The sequence below is a fragment of the Halichoeres trimaculatus genome, unplaced genomic scaffold (assembly GCF_033239565.1).
Source record: "Halichoeres trimaculatus isolate MK-OKI-2021-1 unplaced genomic scaffold, fHalTri1.1 fHalTri1_scaffold_11, whole genome shotgun sequence".
Classification (NCBI taxonomy): Eukaryota; Metazoa; Chordata; class Actinopteri; order Labriformes; family Labridae; genus Halichoeres; species Halichoeres trimaculatus.
Genome location: NW_027437189.1, coordinates 9,488,848 through 9,508,846, shown reverse-complemented (window position 1 = coordinate 9,508,846; position 19,999 = coordinate 9,488,848). Strand labels below are relative to the sequence as shown.

The 19,999-nt window shown below is 40.8% G+C and overlaps 3 protein-coding genes across 4 annotated transcripts in view; 1 reads left to right on the top strand and 2 right to left on the bottom strand.

Annotated features, from left to right (window-relative positions):
• Positions 1-689: 689 nt before the first annotated feature.
• Positions 690-10,004, bottom strand: LOC141799434 (YTH domain-containing family protein 1-like). Its single transcript, XM_074681678.1, has 6 exons — positions 9,485-10,004; positions 8,612-8,636; positions 7,221-7,300; positions 3,583-5,229; positions 3,413-3,457; positions 690-3,156 (listed from the first exon to the last, which is right to left on the bottom strand). Exons 1-6 carry the CDS (start codon positions 9,509-9,511, stop codon positions 3,130-3,132), a joined length of 1,851 nt encoding a protein of 616 aa, XP_074537779.1. The 5' UTR covers positions 9,512-10,004; the 3' UTR covers positions 690-3,129.
• Positions 10,005-11,789: 1,785 nt separating this feature from the next.
• birc7 (baculoviral IAP repeat containing 7) lies at positions 11,790-16,168 on the top strand. Its single transcript, XM_074682243.1, has 6 exons — positions 11,790-12,234; positions 13,525-13,624; positions 13,704-13,774; positions 14,485-14,531; positions 15,726-15,731; positions 15,974-16,168. Exons 1-6 carry the CDS (start codon positions 11,790-11,792, stop codon positions 16,166-16,168), a joined length of 864 nt encoding a protein of 287 aa, XP_074538344.1.
• A 202-nt stretch (positions 16,169-16,370) lies between these two features.
• Positions 16,371-19,999, bottom strand: part of nkain4 (sodium/potassium transporting ATPase interacting 4) — a 65,486-nt gene continuing 61,857 nt past the window's right edge. For both annotated transcript variants that reach the window (XM_074682097.1, XM_074682098.1), the window contains one exon: positions 16,371-19,371. In XM_074682097.1, coding sequence (XP_074538198.1) covers positions 19,362-19,371 — 10 coding nt within the window. In that variant the 3' untranslated portion in view covers positions 16,371-19,361. The remainder of the gene's footprint in view (positions 19,372-19,999) is intronic.

Here is a 19,999-nt window from a genome sequence, read left to right as displayed (position 1 = left end):
CTTTGCACCCATAATCTCAGACCTACATCTGATGTTAAAATACAAAATGAAAAAGGGGAAAGCTGGTTAATTTAAAAGCTTTCTCAGAAGGATTTGGACCAGATATAAACTGCCCTCGCTGATCTCATGGAGACAGATTATGTAGAGTTTGGAAATTAACACACAAGGTAAAATGCAGCAACATCTTTAGGTTTACATCTCAAAGAGGCTCCGACATCATTTCCTACTTACATCGTTCTTCAGGTCACTATATGGCTTCAACATCATACTAGCAGTTTCTCCTAATCAGGACATCAGCACCACGGAGAGCTCCTGTCAAGGATAGAAAAAAGATCTGACTGGAACAGCATGTGCTCGAGGTATCTCAGGACAAAGATCTGTACTAGTTAATGTGATTTTGACTAAATCAATACTTTAAAATGTGACAATATGTAATATTATAAAGTGAAATGTCTGTAGAGGACATCTTGATCTCTTACTACCATTTAAGCATTCAAATTCAGCTGTAGGCCACTGGCTCCTGTAGAAACAGATACCTGCTTTTAGTTAAAAAAATACAACAGAAAACACAGCTAGATTAAAGGCTGCCCTGCACATTTTTTCCTCTTTGAGTAAGGTCACCAGATGACATGATTTACTCAGTACGAGAAAATACATGAGATCAAGACAAAGTAATTTCTGAATGGGTAGTTTATTAAGGCTTGATGTCTTCTATAAAGAATAACCCAGATTATTTTTCTGAACATGTTAAGCCCACTACAACTGCAGTCTAAAAGATAATCAATGTCTAATATATCATGTCATTAATCCTTTCTTTTGAAGAGTACATACATATACTTTGATGGCTAACCTGACATCGCTCTATTGCAACATACATCATCTGACGGTTATTAACGTGCACATCAAGCCCTGTTCTGTGAGCCCAACCAGCTCATGCTTCCTAAGGCAAAGACAGCTCGTCTTCTGTGGCGTCCTCACCCTCCCGACTCTGCACTAGTCTGAGTGAGCAGCACCAGCGAAGGCAACCACGTGAAGGGCCTTCAACACATTGCTTGGATCAACCTAGCTATTGATTAGTGCAGGTGAACAAAAAAAGAGAGATGGAGAGAAAAGGAAACTGTTAGAAGTTGCTCTCTGGATTACAGGGGGTACACCGGCTGTGACAGAAAAAGATATAATGTAGCTTCACACACAAGGAAACATGATTGTGAAGCATTCGATCACTCACTAAGTGACCTCAGCAAAGTGCAGTACTTCTGCTGTCTCAGCGGGGTAAAGTTTTGAAAAATCAAATCATACAAGGCAATAACATAATCTGAAAACAGCTTAAGGACAAAAGGGATTGGGCCTCATTATATCTCTACATTTGCAACTTTCAATTTCTTTCAGTTGAGTTGTTTCAAACAGAAATGTAAATTAGGATCTAATTGTTCGGGAACGTAACATTGAAACACAAAAATGAAAAAGAAAAAAAAGGAAAGAAAAGAAACCATTGCTTCACATTGACAGCCATGTCTGTTAGCAGCTTTACAGCAACTCTTGACATCATGGTAACCTCACACTGCACAGAATATTCAAACAGCTTCACACTCGTCACAAGGAGAGAGAACCTGCTTAGCCCAAATGCTCATGGACAAAACACACGCTGCAGGAAGGAGAACAGGAGAAAATTCCCAGCAGACTCTCTATACTGTATCTGGTCATGCACGGGCACACACACACCTGTGAGTGACTGTGTTTTTAATATCCAATCTTTTTTTTTCTCTTCACATACCTGAAAGTACGTCACTGAATCATCAATGTTTCAGTCTAATATCAAACTATTTTTGCAACAACAACCAAAAAACACACAGAAACCACATTTCATTCTCATTTTTTTCTTACTCGATAGTAAATCAGTTACATTAATTTTTAGGTTATACATTTTTAGGCTTTCTCCATGAATATATAGGCTCCTACGTTAAAGCTTAGCATTACGACCAACATGACAGACTTTGCGAAACCAAATCCAAGGAAAACAAAAATAAACAAGGATTAAGACAGAATGATGGTGAATAGACAAAAATGTGTACCCTCCCCCCCGTTTCTGTGGAACAAAAAAAAGCAAAAGCGGCAATTCATTCAATGTAGTAGTTACATCATTACATTTTTTTGATTATAAAACAATTTAAAAATGATGGATGCGACAATTCTCTCAGACTGGGTTGCGTACACAAGCAGAATCTCCTGATGAGACATACAAAAGAACCCGTCAAGACAGACATCAAAAAGAACGAAAAAGCAGAGGGGTGTGAAGGATATCAATAGTACAATTTTTGACTTAAAATGGTGAGAGTTCTGGCTGTGGAGGACACATCTGTTATTTCTTTCCCAGAGGCCTTTGCATTTCCTCCTCAGAAATGTCTCGAGTCCTGTGTGGCTTCACACTATCCCTGATTTCTCCAGCAGTGTCACTGTTTGAGCAGTTCTTTTGAGTCACCAATAATTAGAAAAAAAAACATTAAGGCTCCAGAAAACAGGTTTCTGAAATGAAAATTGTCAGTAGTAAGCCAAAAAATAGAGATTTTGTAGATCTGAATGAAAAATAGATAAACCAGTGAAGTTTTATTATCGCACAGCTCCCAGTCCGACATTGCCTTTGGGATCCTCCAAACCCTGTTGGCACAGTTAAACCTCTGAAGCATGGCAATGTTGCCCCCAAATGGACAAACAGGGGCAGGACACATCCGTTCCTGATTGTACTGAAATATAAAGTGGCAGATTTTTCTCCATGGTGCAGTCAAACCCTGATTCGATTGGAAATAAGTAGAGGTGGGGAGCAGGAGAGAGGAAACCAGTCTGGTGAGAGAAGAGTACGAGATGGAACGGGAAGAAAAATATTTCTTTAAAAAAAGACCCCGAACTGAAGAGTGTGGTGGCGTCTGGGTAATACATTAAATCAGCTTGTTATCCCTGCACAAGAAGTGGGTGGTACATGGGGCAAAAAAAGCACAAGTCTCGACAATGGCAGAAATTCACCAGGATTAAATAGAAAAAAAAATGAAGGGCTTGGTTGCATTTTCATATTCTTCTGTCTCTTAAATCAAAAGTCCTAGTGTAACTGTTGATCAAGCCAAGGATAAATGTCTTCTATTGTTTATTTCTGTTTTGACGCTCCTGTTAAAAAGAGAAGAAAAAAATCACATTAAATACACAAGCTTTATGAAACAGATAGATAAACTGCAGAACGTTTTGATGAACACAGATCTGCACTGATCTATTTAAAGCAGTGATCAAATACAGGACTATCTCAAACCTCAGCTTCACTGTAAGAACAACACAATCAAGATCAATCATCTACAGCTGGCAGAAAAAAAACCTGAAATCCTCATGGGACAGTGAATGAGACAAAGAATATGATGTTTGTTTTTACCTGATCCAATCGAGAGCGGCTCTGTATTTGCGGAGGTTCAAAGGTCTGTCAAAAGCAGCAAACATGAGGAAACAAAAAAGGTTGAGATATTTGGAACCATGAGCAAGAAAACATGAAGAGTACATATTTTTGATGAACTTAAAGTCACACAATCAGAAGACCAAGCCCACCTTTCGCACCTCCTCCTCTTCTTCCTGCCTCTTCTCGTAATGGGAGAAGTCATCAAAGATGGAGGTGGTGTGTTTGTAGGTGGCGATGATCTTGAGAACCTGCTTGGCCTTTTCCAGAGGAACCTCCTGGGTGTCGCGGGAGTTGGTCACTGGTTTGTTGTCGTTGTTCTCCAGGCGGATGTGGCGCAGCTGGCTATTAGGCACGTCCTTAACAAACAACCAGTCAACATCGAACTTGCCCTTCCACTTGTCCTGCGCCCAAACACCCGCACTGGTACCATAGTCCACAGGCGAACGCATCTCCGCCACGCCGCAGAAATGGCCGCTGCCGTTGACGCTGAACAGCAGGTACACAGGGCCCTTACCGCTCATGGCCCGGAAGGCTGAGTCCAGCCGCTTGTTTCCATGCTCCGTGCTACACCAGATGGAGTACTTGATGGAGCGATGGATATCGTCCTCAGAGTAGCTCTTAATGATGAAAACACGTCCGTTCTTCAGGTTCCACTCAAAGTCCTTGGGGTTGTAGCTATGGGAGGCACGCAGCTTGTCTAGCACTGGGTGGGACTCTACACCAGGTCCCTGGTTTCCACAAGTTTGGGGGCCACTGCTCCCACCACCAACCATACCCATCATACCACTACCGTCCTGGCCAGGGCCCCCCTGCCCGTAGCCTTGGTTACGGTTGCGAGGGGCAACCCAGCGGGTCTGGGGTTGTGGGGGCTGAGTTTGGTTCTGGTAGGCTTGAGGTGGTGGCTGATGGTGCTGGTGATGGGGGGGCTGGGGCTGTAAGGCCATAGGCTGCATCTGAGGCTGCACCAAAGACTGAGGAGGGGGGGGCTGCATGGGTCCTTGCTGCATGGGGGGTTGAGGTGGCAATCCATGAGGCAGACCGAGCTGTTGCTGCTGCAGTGGAGCTGTGGCTACTTTCGTCACCGGGCCCTTGTCCCAAGTCCCAATGTTCATGTTGTGTTTGATGGGTGGAGGGGGAAGGGCTCCCCCCGGATTGGGCATCCCTGGTTTCACCTTGGCTTTCAACTGCTGCGGCTTGGCGGGCTTACTGGCGATAGCAGCCCAGGAGGTGGGTTTGGGTGGAGGCATTCCGATAGGTGTGGCTCCGTTCCCTGTGGGTGGCACAGCAGGTCCACCAATAACAGACCCCACAGCCTTCACTCCCGACCCCTGACCAGTGACATCACCTCCTATCTTCAAACCAACCATCCCCTGCTCCAGGCTGTTCATACCAGGGGCTTTGTTGAGGGTGTCACTGTGAAAACCCGTCTGACCATCAGGCACCAGGGTGCCCCCAAGGGAGCTGGGAGGGTAGCTGTAGCTGCCTCCATAGGCTGAACTCTGAGTCTGCTGGCCCTGGGAGCCACTGGTGCCCCAAGCAGAGAAGGCAGGGTTTTCAGGGAAAAAGTTAAACCTGTGGGGGTAGATGCTGCTGCCCAGGCCCCCCGGCTGGCCAAACACTGTGTCCGGCATGAAGTGATGATCTCCATTACTCAAGGGTCCATAGGGGGTCAGGTATGGAATTGGGGGATCCCCCCCTGTAGACCAGGGAGCCTCACTGAGTGGATACGGAAATCCAATGGAGGGGGCGTAGTAGCTGGACAGGTAGGGGTCTGTGATGGACTGGTAGCTGTTGTTCTGTCAGCAGAGCAGATATATTAGCAACTGATCAACAGTTTCATATGATTTACATCCATCAATCAAAAAGAATCAACATGGAAGTGATCTGGTACTTTAAGGTCACTGAAATTTACTTTCACCAACTTTGTTTTAACATTAACTGACAATAGTGATGAAAGGATAACACATTATTCTTTATTTAAAAACTGTATTAACGTTTAACTTTGGAGCATATGTACATTTCTTTATAACCTGTGTTATTATTTTTACAACTCATTGTTAACAGTGATGTTGTCATAAATATTCTGATTTCAAAAAAGTTGTCTCAGTGTAAACTGCTGAAATAAATTATTGCAAAATATTGGGCATAAAGAGGACTGTTGTGACATTGAAATGTCCCATTCTTGCCTGACATACAATTTCAGCTCCTCAACAGTTTGATGCTAATGTAACGACAAATAAGACGATAAATAAGACCCCAAAGGTTTAGGAGCTAGGCCTGCAGGTAGACCAGCTTAGCACCTGGACTCTAATACTACAGAGCTATACTGTTGTTAATAATGCACAATGTGGAAGGGCACTTCCTGGCTGAAGGATGCACGGTCTTCCCTGAGAAAGATACTGTCTGAATGGCAGCATTTTAGTATGTTTTGCTCAGTTTTAATGGCCAGCTTGAAGATAACAAGTACACATCTCTGCCTTCAATTACTAATTTCGAATTTTTCAAATCTTTTGATGAACATACATTCTGCAAAAGATGAAATCCCCTTTTTTTGGCAGCTTTACACTTGAGTCCAAAGTTTGTTGAACCATTTGCTAACCTCGACCCGCATGCATGTCCAGTCCTTACACAAACGAGACCGTTATTCATAACAAACCATTATGGAACGGCTAATTTGGCATTAAGCCTACTAGCATTAGCCCCATGAACGACTGTCTAGATATTGGCCAATTAACTGATTGCACCATGAAAGCAATGCAGGTGCAGAACGTCATATGTCCAGGAACTTCCTGGTCAAACCAAGTGGCAACCTTTGGTCTAAGAATATGAACATTTTTCCTCACTTGGCAGTTCAGAGGATATTAAGATCGCAAGCTCGCCCAATCAGAGGCACAGCTCAGGTCACGTGACTGATGCCCTATAGCTGTACGCAAAGCCCTTGCCACTTCCAATATGGCCAGGATAGTAGATTTGCTTCATTTTTCATTGATAGGTGATGTTGGGGAGACTACGTTCATTGATTATACAGTTTACGGGTCTAACGCTATCCAACAGATGAGTACTCAGTACAAGCAGCGATAAAAATGTTGTCACCTCAATCTAAAATTTCTGTATATTACAACATATCCTACTTTTTATTTTTCAAAGAATTCTTTCAATCCCTTAATACCCATTCTCTTTGCATTGTTTGTCTTAAACAATAACACATGAGCACAGCATCCGTCATCCTTTTAGTAGCCAAATAAGTGCAGTAATCTTGCTGTGGTGGGGCTAATGGTGGGGTCCAACACAATCAAATTTAATGCTTTGTTGGGGCGCTAACTGATGTATGTAAATTTTTTTACAATTAGTAGAAACAGTTCCTTTTTTACCACCAATGGCTGGATGTGCATACGATCTCTAATCTATAACAGAGTGGTGAGCTTCCTCCTGCCTTTACTTTTTTCACCTAGTCATGTTGATAACCTTTTTTTCAAAGTAACATACTACCTTGGTGGATGTGCCTTCAGATGTTTGTTCTAGCATTACCCAAATGACTTGAGTGCATTGTTTTCCCTGACCAATGTGAAAGAAGCATGTTTCTGAAAAGAAAAGTATTCTTCTAAAAATTTCATTTGTCGTCTTTGCAATGGTTTCAATGAGATAGGAGTTGAAATGATTTGCAAACCATCACAATATGTGTTATCAACATTTGACAGATTTCCTACTTTTTTCTTAAATTGAGGTAGTGCAGAAAAAAAACACATTTCAAAGACTAAATTCTGTAGATAAAGATATGCAGCTTTACCTGAGTTGATTGACCAGTGAGGTATGGCTCAAAGTCATTGTCATGGACAGTCTCCTTCTGATGTAAAGAACCATTTTGCACTGTGAGGAAACAAAATAGCATCAGTGTACATTTAAGGAATATGTATGTTTCTTTGTTCTTCTTTCGGAAGCTTCAAAGACTGCAATTATATATCTCTTTAAAGTTTGTAGCATTTCAAATTGCCTAAGCTTAAATATTTATAGTACAAACTGAAAAACATATTTCATTTTTGTCAGTTGCTGCACACAAACAGCAGGAAAGAAAATATAGCCAAGCAGTTATTTTAACCACAATAGCCACCTGTCAATACAGATGTTGTTTGTCTCACCATTATATTGGTGCTCCATTAAGGCTTATATTTATCAAAGGCATGATCATACATAAATCGAGGGCTCTCTTCTCTCCTAGAAGTGAATCAGCCTTTGGCTCTCTGCCAGCCAGGCCTGTAGGTTAAAGTGAGTCAAGCCCTAGGTGTCACTTAGTCTCTTCCAGTAAGTGCAGTAAATCAAAGATGACTTGAATGTCCTCAAGAACAATTACAAGGTCTTAATAAGACAGATGACAACACTAGCATTTGTGGGAAACTAAGAATGGGTAATGGCAGTTTGATTCTGTCTGCTCTTGTGTGCCACCAGTCCGACTTGTAATGGTTTCCTGGGTTCCAAAACAGTGCTTTATGATTAAAATGTACTTATGACTGAAACCAAGCAGACATATTTTCTTGGGCCATCACAGGCTTACAAGACTTTGCTCCAGTTTCAAATAGCACATTTAAGGAACCTATCTGCCACTCTTCTGTGTTCAGGAGAAATCATCTTTCACTTTACTGACTACTTTGAGTCACCAAGTAAAAAGGAGGTGAACTCATCTATGTCGGGAGTTACATCTTTGTATCATCAAATAGCCAATGTGGACAGAGAAGCCTTGGTGAACTGTAATTTCAATGGAATTCTGGGTAGTCTATGATAAAATATGTTTTCTAATATTTTCAGTAGTGCCCTATTCAGTCATTAGACCCCAACCACTGGTTTTGTTTATGGTACACTTCCTCATAACATTACCATAAAACAGCTAGATATATTTCAAGTTACTCATACCAGAGTGTTAAATGTCACTTCAAACTTATGGCGATTCAAAGCAGATTCTAACTTTATCTTTCTTCCCTTCTAGAGATTGTGTGCATCTTGTGTAATGTGTCTGCAAAATCATCTATTGCATGACAGTGAAGTGTATCACAGATCGGTTGGGACTCTTTGAAGAGCAGATGGATGTGATGCTGCATCACTCTGCTGGTGTAAAATGAGGGCCAGAACTGAACAGATTTCCTATCATAATATCCCAATATCGTTTTCTCTGATGCTAGGGCTCACCTTTAGATGCTTGTCCCTTTGATCTCTGCTTCCATTGTGGGTCATAAAGAGAAAGGGAGAGAAAAAGAAGACATAATGGTTACTTTAAGTTTGCTGTATCATTTATCACACATGAGACTAAGCTGAGAAAAGCCTCCAAATTTACCAGTGTGAGGCTCAGAAACTGACACAACAGACTAGTTCCTGAAGAGAGGCAATACATAACAGTTATCTAACCTTAATATACAGTCAAAGCTTTGGATGCTAGTAGCTAATTTAAATGCCTGTTCCTCAATTTGGCTTCTACTATAATAAGAGCAACAGGAGATGATTAATCAACCAGTTTACGTTCATTTTAGTGCACGCACAACTTCGCAAGCTAACGTAGCTTACTCAAAATGGCTTTTATACACGCCACTGGTGCTAATGTAGCTTTAAACTTAATTTGTGAAGATCATCTGCATACATTTCGGTCAGTCTAGACACCAGTGATATATTTTGACATCTAGAATGAAGAGTTAAGGTTCACTGAATGACTTGCGTTAGCTTTAGTCTCAGTTTCAATCTTTAAACATTAGCATTGGGTAAATCGTATTCAGCCATAGGTGAAGAGTTTTTCTTGCTACGTTGGAGGCAAAAACGTGTGGTCTCAGTAAAAGATGAGTCTGACAACGTTCAGATTGCTACAATACAGATGTCATCTTTGCCAAAATGTAAATCATAAACATTCAACCGTTTAACGGAATGTAGCTAACTTACTAGCTAGCTACATGCACCGGCCAACATTAGTGGCTAGTTAGCACTTCCGAGGAATAGCCATAGCCCAGTGAATCGTTAACATTAGCAGGTAGCTAGCTTTCAAGCGCTACAGTCAAGGTACACCGGCCTTCCTACCTGAGGGTCAATGCTTGTGGCAGACATAATTCATTAAGTAAGTCCCTGGATTCTCACAGAGCCTGGGCTTGTGACTGGATTTCAAGCCCCGTGATTTGAAAGCAAGTTCACAGCTCAGTTACAGTTAGCTTTGTGGCTAGTTGTGCCGCTTAGCGTGTGAGGCTAGTAGTTGTAGCGCAGGCTCAGCTGTATATTTTCCGCTGTGTGCACGTATCCCAACTTCCACAGTTCAAGTCTGTCGTCTCGGATACTGTGCCTGAAACGAGTCAAGTCCTGGTACAGCTTTTCAAGTAAACGTTATATGTCGCCAAGTGGATGTTTCGTTTCTTGATGTTTCTATCCTTGATCGCCTTTTACTTTGTCTTAATTATTCCAGAGTGAGAGGGAGCAAGAGAGAGACCTCCTCAGTTACGTTAAAGCCCTGTACACTTCCCCAATGGCTGCTCCATCCGGGCTTTGAGCCACCGCTGCAGTTCACCTCCCTCCCCGCGGGGTGGCAAAAGTTTTGGAGCATCGGTTGTGCTCAGGTTGCAGTTCACAAAGTGAACAGAACTACTGTCTGTACGGATATGGAAGTCCGTTTCCTTCAGGTAAAAGCAGTATACGACAGCGTATTACAAAACCTGTACGATTCAAAATGAAATATAGTAAAACAAAAATAAATAAATAAATAAATAAATAAAAATTATATATATATATATATATATATATAAACATGAGTTTATAAAAAGTCATAAATAAATGGGAAATTGCACTCAAAATTTTCTAGTTTCAATTTTTGTTAAAAAAAAACAAACTCATAATTTCTAGGATTAAGTAGTCATAGATTTTCGGGAAAATAATTTACAATCTCGAGTGTTTTCTTTTTTTTTCTTTTTTTTTTTTTTTTTTGAATGTGTAAGTCTTTACAGTCATACATTTACAAGAAAACTTTGAATTATAAGATTGTTTACAAGCTGCTCTTTTCCCATTTTGCTGCAACATGGACCCACTTCACAACCATATTAAGTTGTAGGTCTACTTCCTACTTTGACCTAGCTATAAGGAGATTTTACTGATTTTAGCTCAGAATTACGTCACTAGAAGAATATGAACAATTTGTAAATTTGGTTACAAAGTTGGACATTTACCTTCTCAAAAATTCAATTTTTAAAAATATCTTTAAGTGGACCTAATACGCCATTGAAAAAACTTGTTTCTCTTATTTATCTTTTTAATCAATTTATTAATTTTTCCACCTGGTGTAAACGGGGTCCTATACATAAACAATGATAGGCCTACTTATGTGGGGAAAAAAAGTCTAGCAACTTTTAAAAACACTGGTTGTATTGTCCTTGAATTTTTCTCTGGGCGTAAACAACACCAGTGGATATCAACAAACTGTAAATGGATTTTATTTTGACCCAGAAAATGTGACGGATTATCTAAAGCAGTGCTTGTGTGATGCCTACAGACGTAAAAATGAAAAATATATACATAGGCTGCTATTCTTTTATTGATATCTTTATATATTTCAGTATTGATTAAATTAAGAATAACTGTTGGAAAGTATTTCCTTTTATAAACTGGCCTTGGTAACACTGTCTAGAGCAACTGTGTAATATGTATGTTGTAGGAATGTATAACTGCAGAATTTATATGGAGATTTTTTTTCACCCAACATGAACAGGTTATTTGATCTCTCACCACAAGATGGCAGCAGAGATGCATTGACGATCCTCGTCCAAAACACTGTCAAAGGTCAACCTCCATCCATGGACTGACTTCACTGATTTTTTAAATTAAAATCAAATCAGACAGATATGCTGTGGTTTTGGTTCAACCTTCACTTTATTTGAGAGGATGGGCTTATAAGCCACAACACTTTAAAGACAAAAATGATAAGAATTAGTACTTACACTAGGAAGAAAGTGCCAAATTGAGCCAAATGTGTGCTTTAAAAATGTGTAATATCCTTATGGTAGTCTTCTTTGTTAATAGGCTGAACTATGCTTCTGAAATGCTTTTCACCGTTAAAGAGGCGGGGTTACATGGCATGTTCAGGCTCTCATTCATTCAAGCATCAATGAGCCTACATTCTGGTATTTGTTGGTTTTTCTGGAAAGCAGTCTCCTGCAGGCCGCCGTGCAGGCCCCCAGCGCTGAGCACATTATTTCAGTTGGCGTGCTGGACTCACCTCCAGTGCGCTCCACTATGGACGGCAAAAGGGATGACTGGCAGAGGACGAGAAGGGAGAGGAAGACCGATGTGCCAGAGAATGATGGATGACAGGAGCACTATGCTGCACATCCTGGAGGAGCCACTGATGAGGAGGGAAGGAGAGAGGATCCGAACTTTTCAAAACTGGCCAGCAGATGCTCCTGTGACATCTGGAGAGCTGGCCAAAGCGGGCTTCTTTTTTCTTGGATCTGGGGATAAAGTCCAGTGTTTCTGCTGTGGAGGGATTTTAAGATGTTGGGTACATGGGGACAACCCAGCAGATGAGCACAAGAGGCATTTTCCCACTTGTGGTTTCATCCAGGGAAGAGCTGTGGGAAATATTCCGATTCAAGCAGGATCCTCTGACTCTGTGGATGGCCAGCTGCTGAGCCAGATCCAAAGGATGACCATGGATGATCAGGGGACAGCTGGACAAGCTGTCTACCCAGAGATGGACGCGGAGGACACCCGCCTCACCACTTTCCACAACTGGCCCACTGAGGCCTCAGTCCAGCCAGATGTTCTCGCCAGAGCTGGATTTTTCTACACAGGTGCTGCCTTTCTCACATGTGAATCTGAATCATTTTCATCTTTTGATACATTTGAGGATATTTCGGTGAAACATTCAGCGCTGACCCAGTCACTGCTAGAGTGACCTCTTTGTGAGGGTTCAGGGTACAATTGTGCTGCTGACTCATGATGTTGTGAACAGAATGACCTGGACAAAGCTAGGGCTGCTAAAGGAGTGTGGAGCACCAGCTTCAGGAAACACAGAGATTATGTGAACAATATAATGAAAAGCAAGACAAAAACATAGACTAAGTAGGAAAACACTCAGAGGGCGCAGACCTCCGCCAAGCATACTGTGATTGTCACGCAACACTTTAGTCCTACTTTAATGTTATACTCCCTTTCAGCAGACTGTCTGCTACAATTTGGTGTTCGTTGCAGGTTTGTATGATAGTTTGATACCTGAAAGTGTTGAAAATTATGATGACCCAGTACATATTTCATATTCTGGATCTTAGTATCCAGAATATTGCCAGGATCTGGATCGTACTTTTACATCTGTCAGAAATTATCGTGGCTTTGCCTTGTTTTGTTTTGCAAAGCAATCCAACCATTTACCATGGAGTTATATACACATATGGTGAAAGCGTCCCTATATCACAATGATAATGGTGATTTGGATCACCTCCAGAATTCAATCACTTCTTCCTTATCCCATTTTGAACATTTTCTGAAAATTTCATCAAGATCCTTTCGTTAGTTTCTGAGTTACGTTGTTCACAGACAAACAAACAAACTCTCCCAAAAACATAACCTCCAAAACAAAAAAGACTCAGGTCAGCAGCGAAAAGACTTTTCAGGGTGAAGAAGTCTGTTTTTAAACAAGATTGGTCTCCATAATTAGCATCCAAAACGGACTATTTCTATATCTCTGATTATCTGTGACTGTTACAGGGTGGTTGTCGGAGGAAACAAATTACCACAAGCTCAAAAACAACAACCTGTCTCTAAAATGTTTCAAAGAGTCAAAGTGAGAGGTACGGCTGTTAAAAGACAGGAGGATGAGACTTTTTGTTAGAAAACATGACCTACACATGTAGAGGGGGAGAAAAACAAAGAGACAAGGTGATGCTTTGTCCACAGGGGAAAACAAAACCAACACAAACCAAGACCCCCTCACAAAGAGCTTTGTGTTTGTGTTGGAGTCCATGTAAAAGATGAACTTTACATCCTGTTTCCCAAAAGTTTCTCTTCCTCCCATGATCATTTGTGATGTCGTTGTGAAGCAAATGTACTTTGTTGTCTCACAGTGGCGCTCTATATTCTCACAGGTCACGGTGACAACGTCAAGTGCTTCTACTGTGATGGAGGGCTGAGGAACTGGGAGCCGGGGGACGACCCCTGGCAGGAGCATGCCAAGTGGTTTCCACGGTAGGCATGGATGAAGACATGACAATATGTGTCGTTATATTGTGTGTTCCGTGTAAACCAGCATCTTTCTGTTTCCCAGATGTGAGTTCTTGATCCAGTCAAGAGGGCAGGAGTACATCAGCAACATACAGGATGCGCACTTCCACCTGGGTGAGACTGTGGTGAGAGCCTTTTATTCCTCTTCTTTGCTAAGAATGATGGTTCTGAAACTTTGTTGCACGTAAAACTGTTCATGACTTTCACTGTGGATATGTGATTTCAGGGTGGATCACAGGGCACCATGGGCAGAGACATTGGATCCAGAAATGGTAAGTCATACAGAAGTGAAACAAGGCGATGAAAATACATCTACCACCAAGCAGACAACATAACAAGATATCAGTCTGCTTTAATCTTGATATTTCTCTGGTTTATTCAGCAATGCAGGAGAACTGACTCCCACTCTTTACGTTTACACATCAGATGAAAGACTGAGAATGAGAAAACAAACGCTGCAGCCTGTTGATTTAGTTATTCTAACATCACCCTGAGTTAAACGTTGTGGATAACAGCACTGAAGCTCTGAATGAAGTGGGTTTGATACTTTTCTTTGTGACTCTGCAGAAGATGAAACATCAGCATGCTTCATCTAATCTGATGTTTGCTATAAGGATAAATTAATTCACCTGCTCGAGCTTTCATTGAACTCATGAAAAAGCAAGTATTCCATACTATGAAGGAAGATGAGCAGAAGTGGTGAGGTTTGAAATGATAATGTGCTGGCTAACAAAGGAAAGCTTTGTCATTAATGTCTCCATTTGTTAAATAGTGTGTTTTTTTCTCTTTAATCTGCCTACGGGCATTCGTCTCTTCTCTCCCAGATATGGTGGGAGGTCTGGCAGCTTCCTCGGCCATGCTGTCTCCTGTGGTGCAGACGGTGCTGCAGATGGGCTTTGAAACCAGTCTGGTAGAGAGTCTGGTTCAGACTAAGTACCTCTTGACAGGCCAGCACTACACCTCTGTGTCTGACTTGGTCACTGACGTGCTGCAGGCGGAGCAGGAGGACAGACAGAGGGGCCCACAGAGCAGAGGCAACGTTGACATTTTCCACACTTGGGAGCCGTCAGTTTAGGGTTTTTATTTTCAGATTATTCAATTTATGGATTGCTTTTCTTTCTGTTTCCTTTAGAGTCTGGAACGCGGCAGGGTCCAAGTGCAGGAGATGTGACCCGAACAACCATCAGAGACAGAGGTCAGAGATCAACACCTTAATGCAAACACTCAGAGCTGCTGACATTTTGTCTTAAGTTTTCCTGCAGTGATCACACTTGACTAGGGTTGCAAAGGGTTGGGAAATTTCCTTGGGAATTTTAGCTCAGGTACACTGAAAGTTTTTAGGGTTTCGTTGTCGTCAGTTTAAAGGAATTTTCCTAAAAATTCCTGTGAAATTTTGGCTCAGAAACTGTTTTTTAAATTATTTTCAACTTGAATGAGGCTTTCAAAAATGAAAGCTACATAATTGAATGGCAATTCAACTGTGTACCATGAACCACATGTGCAAACAAATCCAAGCACATTTGATCATCATCAGTAACTATTTCACGAGCCAATAACATTTTATTGAGACCACATTTCTGGAGTTGGAGTCTAGAAGTCCTCTCAGGATAAATTTCGATGATTATTCTGATGTAAATATAACTGATGGAATGGTATAACTTTAAGTGATGGACACGTTAGTTAAATTAACAAAAAATCATCAGAATGTGTGTAATTTTTAGAGGCTAGCTACAACAAATATTCATACATATGTTTATGATAGAGTTCGGGAAATTATCTGAAAAATTCTTTTAAAATGTCATTTAAAAATATTGCATTTGAGACGTTTGCATGCATGCTGGCTTATAAAAAATGAACAAAATTTTAAATATTTATTAATATATATGACCAGGTAAATGCTGTCGGTGGAATATCCATCAAAAATTCCCTTTAATTTCCATTTTTTTAAAATTTATTTTTATATATTTATTTATTCAGATTCAAGTATTCATTTTTAAAATTTATTTATTTATATATTTTTTGTGAGTTTTCCACTTTTGCATTTGATGTTTGTTTTAAAAATTAGAGGTCTGTTTGTTGATGTGGAAAGGTTGTTAATTAAATATGCTATATGGCTGTACTGTATATTGGGAACCTGCTTTGATAAAAATATGTGGAAATAAAAAGAAGAAATCCAAAAATTCCCATGGAAAATTTCCAACTTAGAAAGATCATGGAACTTTGTCATCTTGTCACACAGCCGGCTTGTTTTGATGCCAGTGTGCTCATGGTTGTGTATGTGTGTATGTGTGTGTGGTTTTTCCACCAGTGAAGGACCCGAGCCCAGAGGAGCTCCTGAGGCAGCTGCAGGAGGAGAGGACATGCAAGGTGTGCATGGACAAACTGGTGTCCATTGTCTTCATCCCCTGTGGACATCTGGTGGTGTGTGGGGACTGCGCCGCCAGCCTGCGCCACTGCCCCATCTGCAGAGCTGTGATCAGAGGCAGCGTGCGAGCTTTCATGTCCTGAGAGAGAGGACAGTAGGAGACAGGTGTTGTTCAAGTGGCATCAAGCCCTCCTCTGGACTTTGTTTCCCCATGTACCAATAAAATGGAGCAAGATGACTGCCAATAGCTTGTTTTTGTTACTTTATCTTTCCAAAATGTGTATTTTTGTAGCTAGAGAATTTTATTGAATGATGCAAAAAATCAGTAAAAGATCACATTCTTTTTTATTAACAAACACCTATTTACATGAGCACGAAGCACAGTTCTGGATAAATAGCATTACACAATCAGGTCACATGGAGCTGGGGCAACACAAACACAAAAGAGAGGAGAAAAATGTGTTTTTTGTTTACTTTCTACACAAAGGAAGAAGTTATCTATAAACAGGTGGTTTTTTTTTAGTGGAACTAGCACACACGCACACACACACACAGGCACGCATACGCACACACACACAAAACCCTAACAATTTAACCAACTCCAGTCACCAGGCTTTAGGAAGAGGCTGTATTGCACTGAGAGGAAGACTAGTTTATACATGACATTTTTAGTAGCAATTTCTACTAATACTGATTATGATACAATATGAGGTGCTTTGTGTTTTTTTTAAATACAAACACACACACACCAGCAGGGCCTTCAAGGGTAGGTAAAATTTAAAGTATATTAAAAAACTGACAATAATGGTGTCTAAGTTATTGCATTTTGCAAACAGCTGTTTCTGTGGCAGTGAAGAACTTTGAATATCTCAAAAAGTAAGAATCATTTGATTACTTTTGGGGACAAACAGGAACAAAATGAGCAAAAAAGTATTTCAGACTTTTGATAGTGAAAAAAATGTTAAGACAATTTCAACTTGGACCTTCTTTTTGTGTTGTCTTAAAGATACAAAACAAAGACAGAGTCACAACACTGAAACAATCATGGCAAAGTGCTGAGTCATCCAGCATTATTAGCAAATAAACGATAAACAACGGTTAATTTTAGGTTGAAAAAAATGAAGTGTTTTTAATTCATGAAAAACTAAGGTGGCCTGATGGTGGAAAAAAAAATACAAAAAATATTTTTTTGTAGAAAAATTATGGAAGACGGAGAAGGTCCTTTGTTTAATCTGGGAGCTTTCTGAACTGACTAAAGAAGATCTAAACCTTCTCTTCTGAAATTCTGCATTTTAACAGTTTAATGCACTATGAACTGTGATTTTTTTTTTTAAACTATAATAGAGAGCAGGCTGGGACTTTTGGGGTATTTTTGACATTGACAGAGCTGTAAAACCTGCTACTTTGGTAAGATTCAGAGAAATAACTGAAGAGTTACGAGGTTTTTTTTTAAACTCATACATATTTTGGGGTAAATAATTTGTAAAAGGATAAAAACTGAAAAATGTGAAGTAATAATTTGAGAGTGGAAGGTTGCACAGCTCTGGATATTATTGTTCTTCAAGCAAAATTTGAAGGATGTTGCATTTCTCTTTCTTGAGATTTCTCCTTTAGCATAAACCTGGTTCTGAATCACCTCAAAGTGAGTGTGGTCAGTATTCCAAGTGTCTTTCCTCAGGAATTAAAGGTATTCATCTATAATTCATAATTTGAAGCCATCAAAGGGTATGAAACTTAAATTTCAGCAAGGACTTATTGAGTGTTGAACTGTCTAAAAAAATATAGTCAAAATGATCATGCGTTGCCTATTGAGCCACCTTAAGAAACAGAGGACCTGAATAAGCCTTACAACTTGTACATGAGCACTTTGAACACCAGAGGGCAGCGATGAGTCACACAAGCAGTAAGGCGACATGGACGTTCAGGTCTGACAGCTCTCACATAAACAATAAAAGTGCTACAAAATCAATCAGTAAAAGAGACATGACCTACATGTGTAAACTTTACCCCTAATACAGACGTGTTTTTTGTTGCTGAGTCATACATAAGAAATCTGAGGAAGCAACTTCCAGCTACTGTTTCACCACCTCACACACACACAGACATCAGTTTTTTTATGTTATACACATAATTACAATACAAACCCTGTAAAAAAAACATGCTATGAAACAATCACAAACTATCACCACTGAGGATCTAAACCGACAGGAGACACAGCTCAGGCTCAGCCATGCTACTTCTACACAGGAGACCAGGCCTGGACGACTCAACGCTGTTCTGTGCAGCGATAACAGGAAAAAGAAAACAAAACTTCTATCGCTTTCTTGAAGTTAAAAATACGCTGTGTCATCTTTTGCTTGTGAGTGTGTAATGATCACCTCTGTCAGCAGCGCGGCGTGTCAGTAGTTAGAGAAGAAGAGCCGCAGTGAATTCAAAGCTCCTCTTTTAACAAAAACATCTGACAGTTTACAGACGCACACTGACTCGGCTGTTGGTGAAAATAGTCACATGAATAAGACTCCAGAAATAAAAGTTAAGACTCACATGCTGCTCTTGGGTTTTGAAACACTTCTAATGCGCTCTTGCATTCATGATAGTTCACAAACTCTACATCTAAAATTCCTCCCCCTCTTCTTCTTTCATTATTTACATTTTCTATTTTTGATGCATTCCCCTGTAGGTTTGGTGCTTTTGTCCCTCCCCTCCATCATTTCCCCCTCTCTACCTCTCCACTCCCTGGCCTTATCCTGCCTTGCTCGTGTATTTATTCACACAGATCCTGGCCTAAAGTAAACAGGCAGCGCACAATGGCTCATTCCGCAGACTGCACTGTAATTCAGCCCTCCGGACAAGATCTGAGCCAAACCAGCAACAACATGCTAAATCACTGAGTCCTCTAAGACACGGCACCGCAGCCTGGGAATGCAGGGCAGTCCCTGATTACATCCACTATGTATTTATATACTGTACATGTTCTATACAGTCATGTTCTTGGGTCGACCAATCTGGGCTGGTCACAGCAGCGAGACCTCAGCAGAGAACTCAACACAAAGAAAATGATGGATACTTCCCTACTTACAAAATATGATCCTTTGTTTCCCTGTAATCCCCTCATTCCTGAACCCATTCTGGGAAACAATGAACCTTTACTGGAGTCAGGAGTGTGTTTTTCCAGGGCAGCACACCAGTAAATGACATGTTTAAAGGACTGAAATCAAGAGGAGGAGGAATGTCTGGCGTGCTCCCCCGTGCACCGGGATGTTTGTGTCAAAACAGCCATTTTGTCTCCGTGGGAACTTGCTGTGTCACCTCCCCGCTGGACGCTCTGTCTTCTATTTACGTAGACCTGCCGAGAACAGAGAGCAGAGAGAGTTGGAGGTTTGTCTGCACAATCCAGACACACATTTATACACACACACTCACTACAGTGGATAAATTTCTCCAGGATATAACTCCCCCTAGATTGGGAAGACGAAAACTTCCTCCCATTAGAGACGGAGCTGATTAAACTGTCAAGGAGCTAATAAAATATTCATGCCATGTTGGCAGAGAATTATAACAGAACTTCCTGGGCTTATTGTTATTAAGTCCTCAGCATCACCTAACAGATTAATCCCATTTTGAGACAGATCTCTGTTTGTTTTCCTCCATGTGGTTCCACCAGTAACAGCCCGCGGTGATTTGGAGCACACATGCACTTTAGACATGCACACAAACACAAAGTGAGCTATGAGCAGCTTTTATATTCTCCCTGAAGCTTTCTGACAGGATGTAGCATGTTGAAGAGAGAAGTTTACACTGAGTCAAACCTGCCAACCTACTTACATACAGAGCCTGACAGCTGAACTACGAACAGGCTGAGTTGTTTTTGGAACCACCTGGAAACTAATCAGAAACCAAAACCTCAAAAACAAGGCAGTAAAAATTAATTACACGGTAAAAAAAAAGCTTTTGTTTTGTTTAATGAGCGGTTC

Coding starts and splice junctions, on each gene's coding strand:
- LOC141799434 (XM_074681678.1), bottom strand. CDS start 9,511: ATGTCTGCCACAAGCATTGACCCTCAG. Junction 7,301..8,611: donor AAAGGGACAAGCATCTAAAG/GTGAGCCCTAGC, acceptor GTTTCCTCACAG/TGCAAAATGGTTCTTTACAT. Junction 3,458..3,582: donor AAGAGGAGGAGGTGCGAAAG/GTGGGCTTGGTC, acceptor TGCTTTTGACAG/ACCTTTGAACCTCCGCAAAT.
- birc7 (XM_074682243.1), top strand. CDS start 11,790: ATGAGGAGGGAAGGAGAGAGGATCCGAACTTTTCAAAACTGGCCAGCA. Junction 12,235..13,524: donor AGCTGGATTTTTCTACACAG/GTGCTGCCTTTC, acceptor ATATTCTCACAG/GTCACGGTGACAACGTCAAG. Junction 13,775..14,484: donor GGATGCGCACTTCCACCTGG/GTGAGACTGTGG, acceptor CTTCTCTCCCAG/ATATGGTGGGAGGTCTGGCA.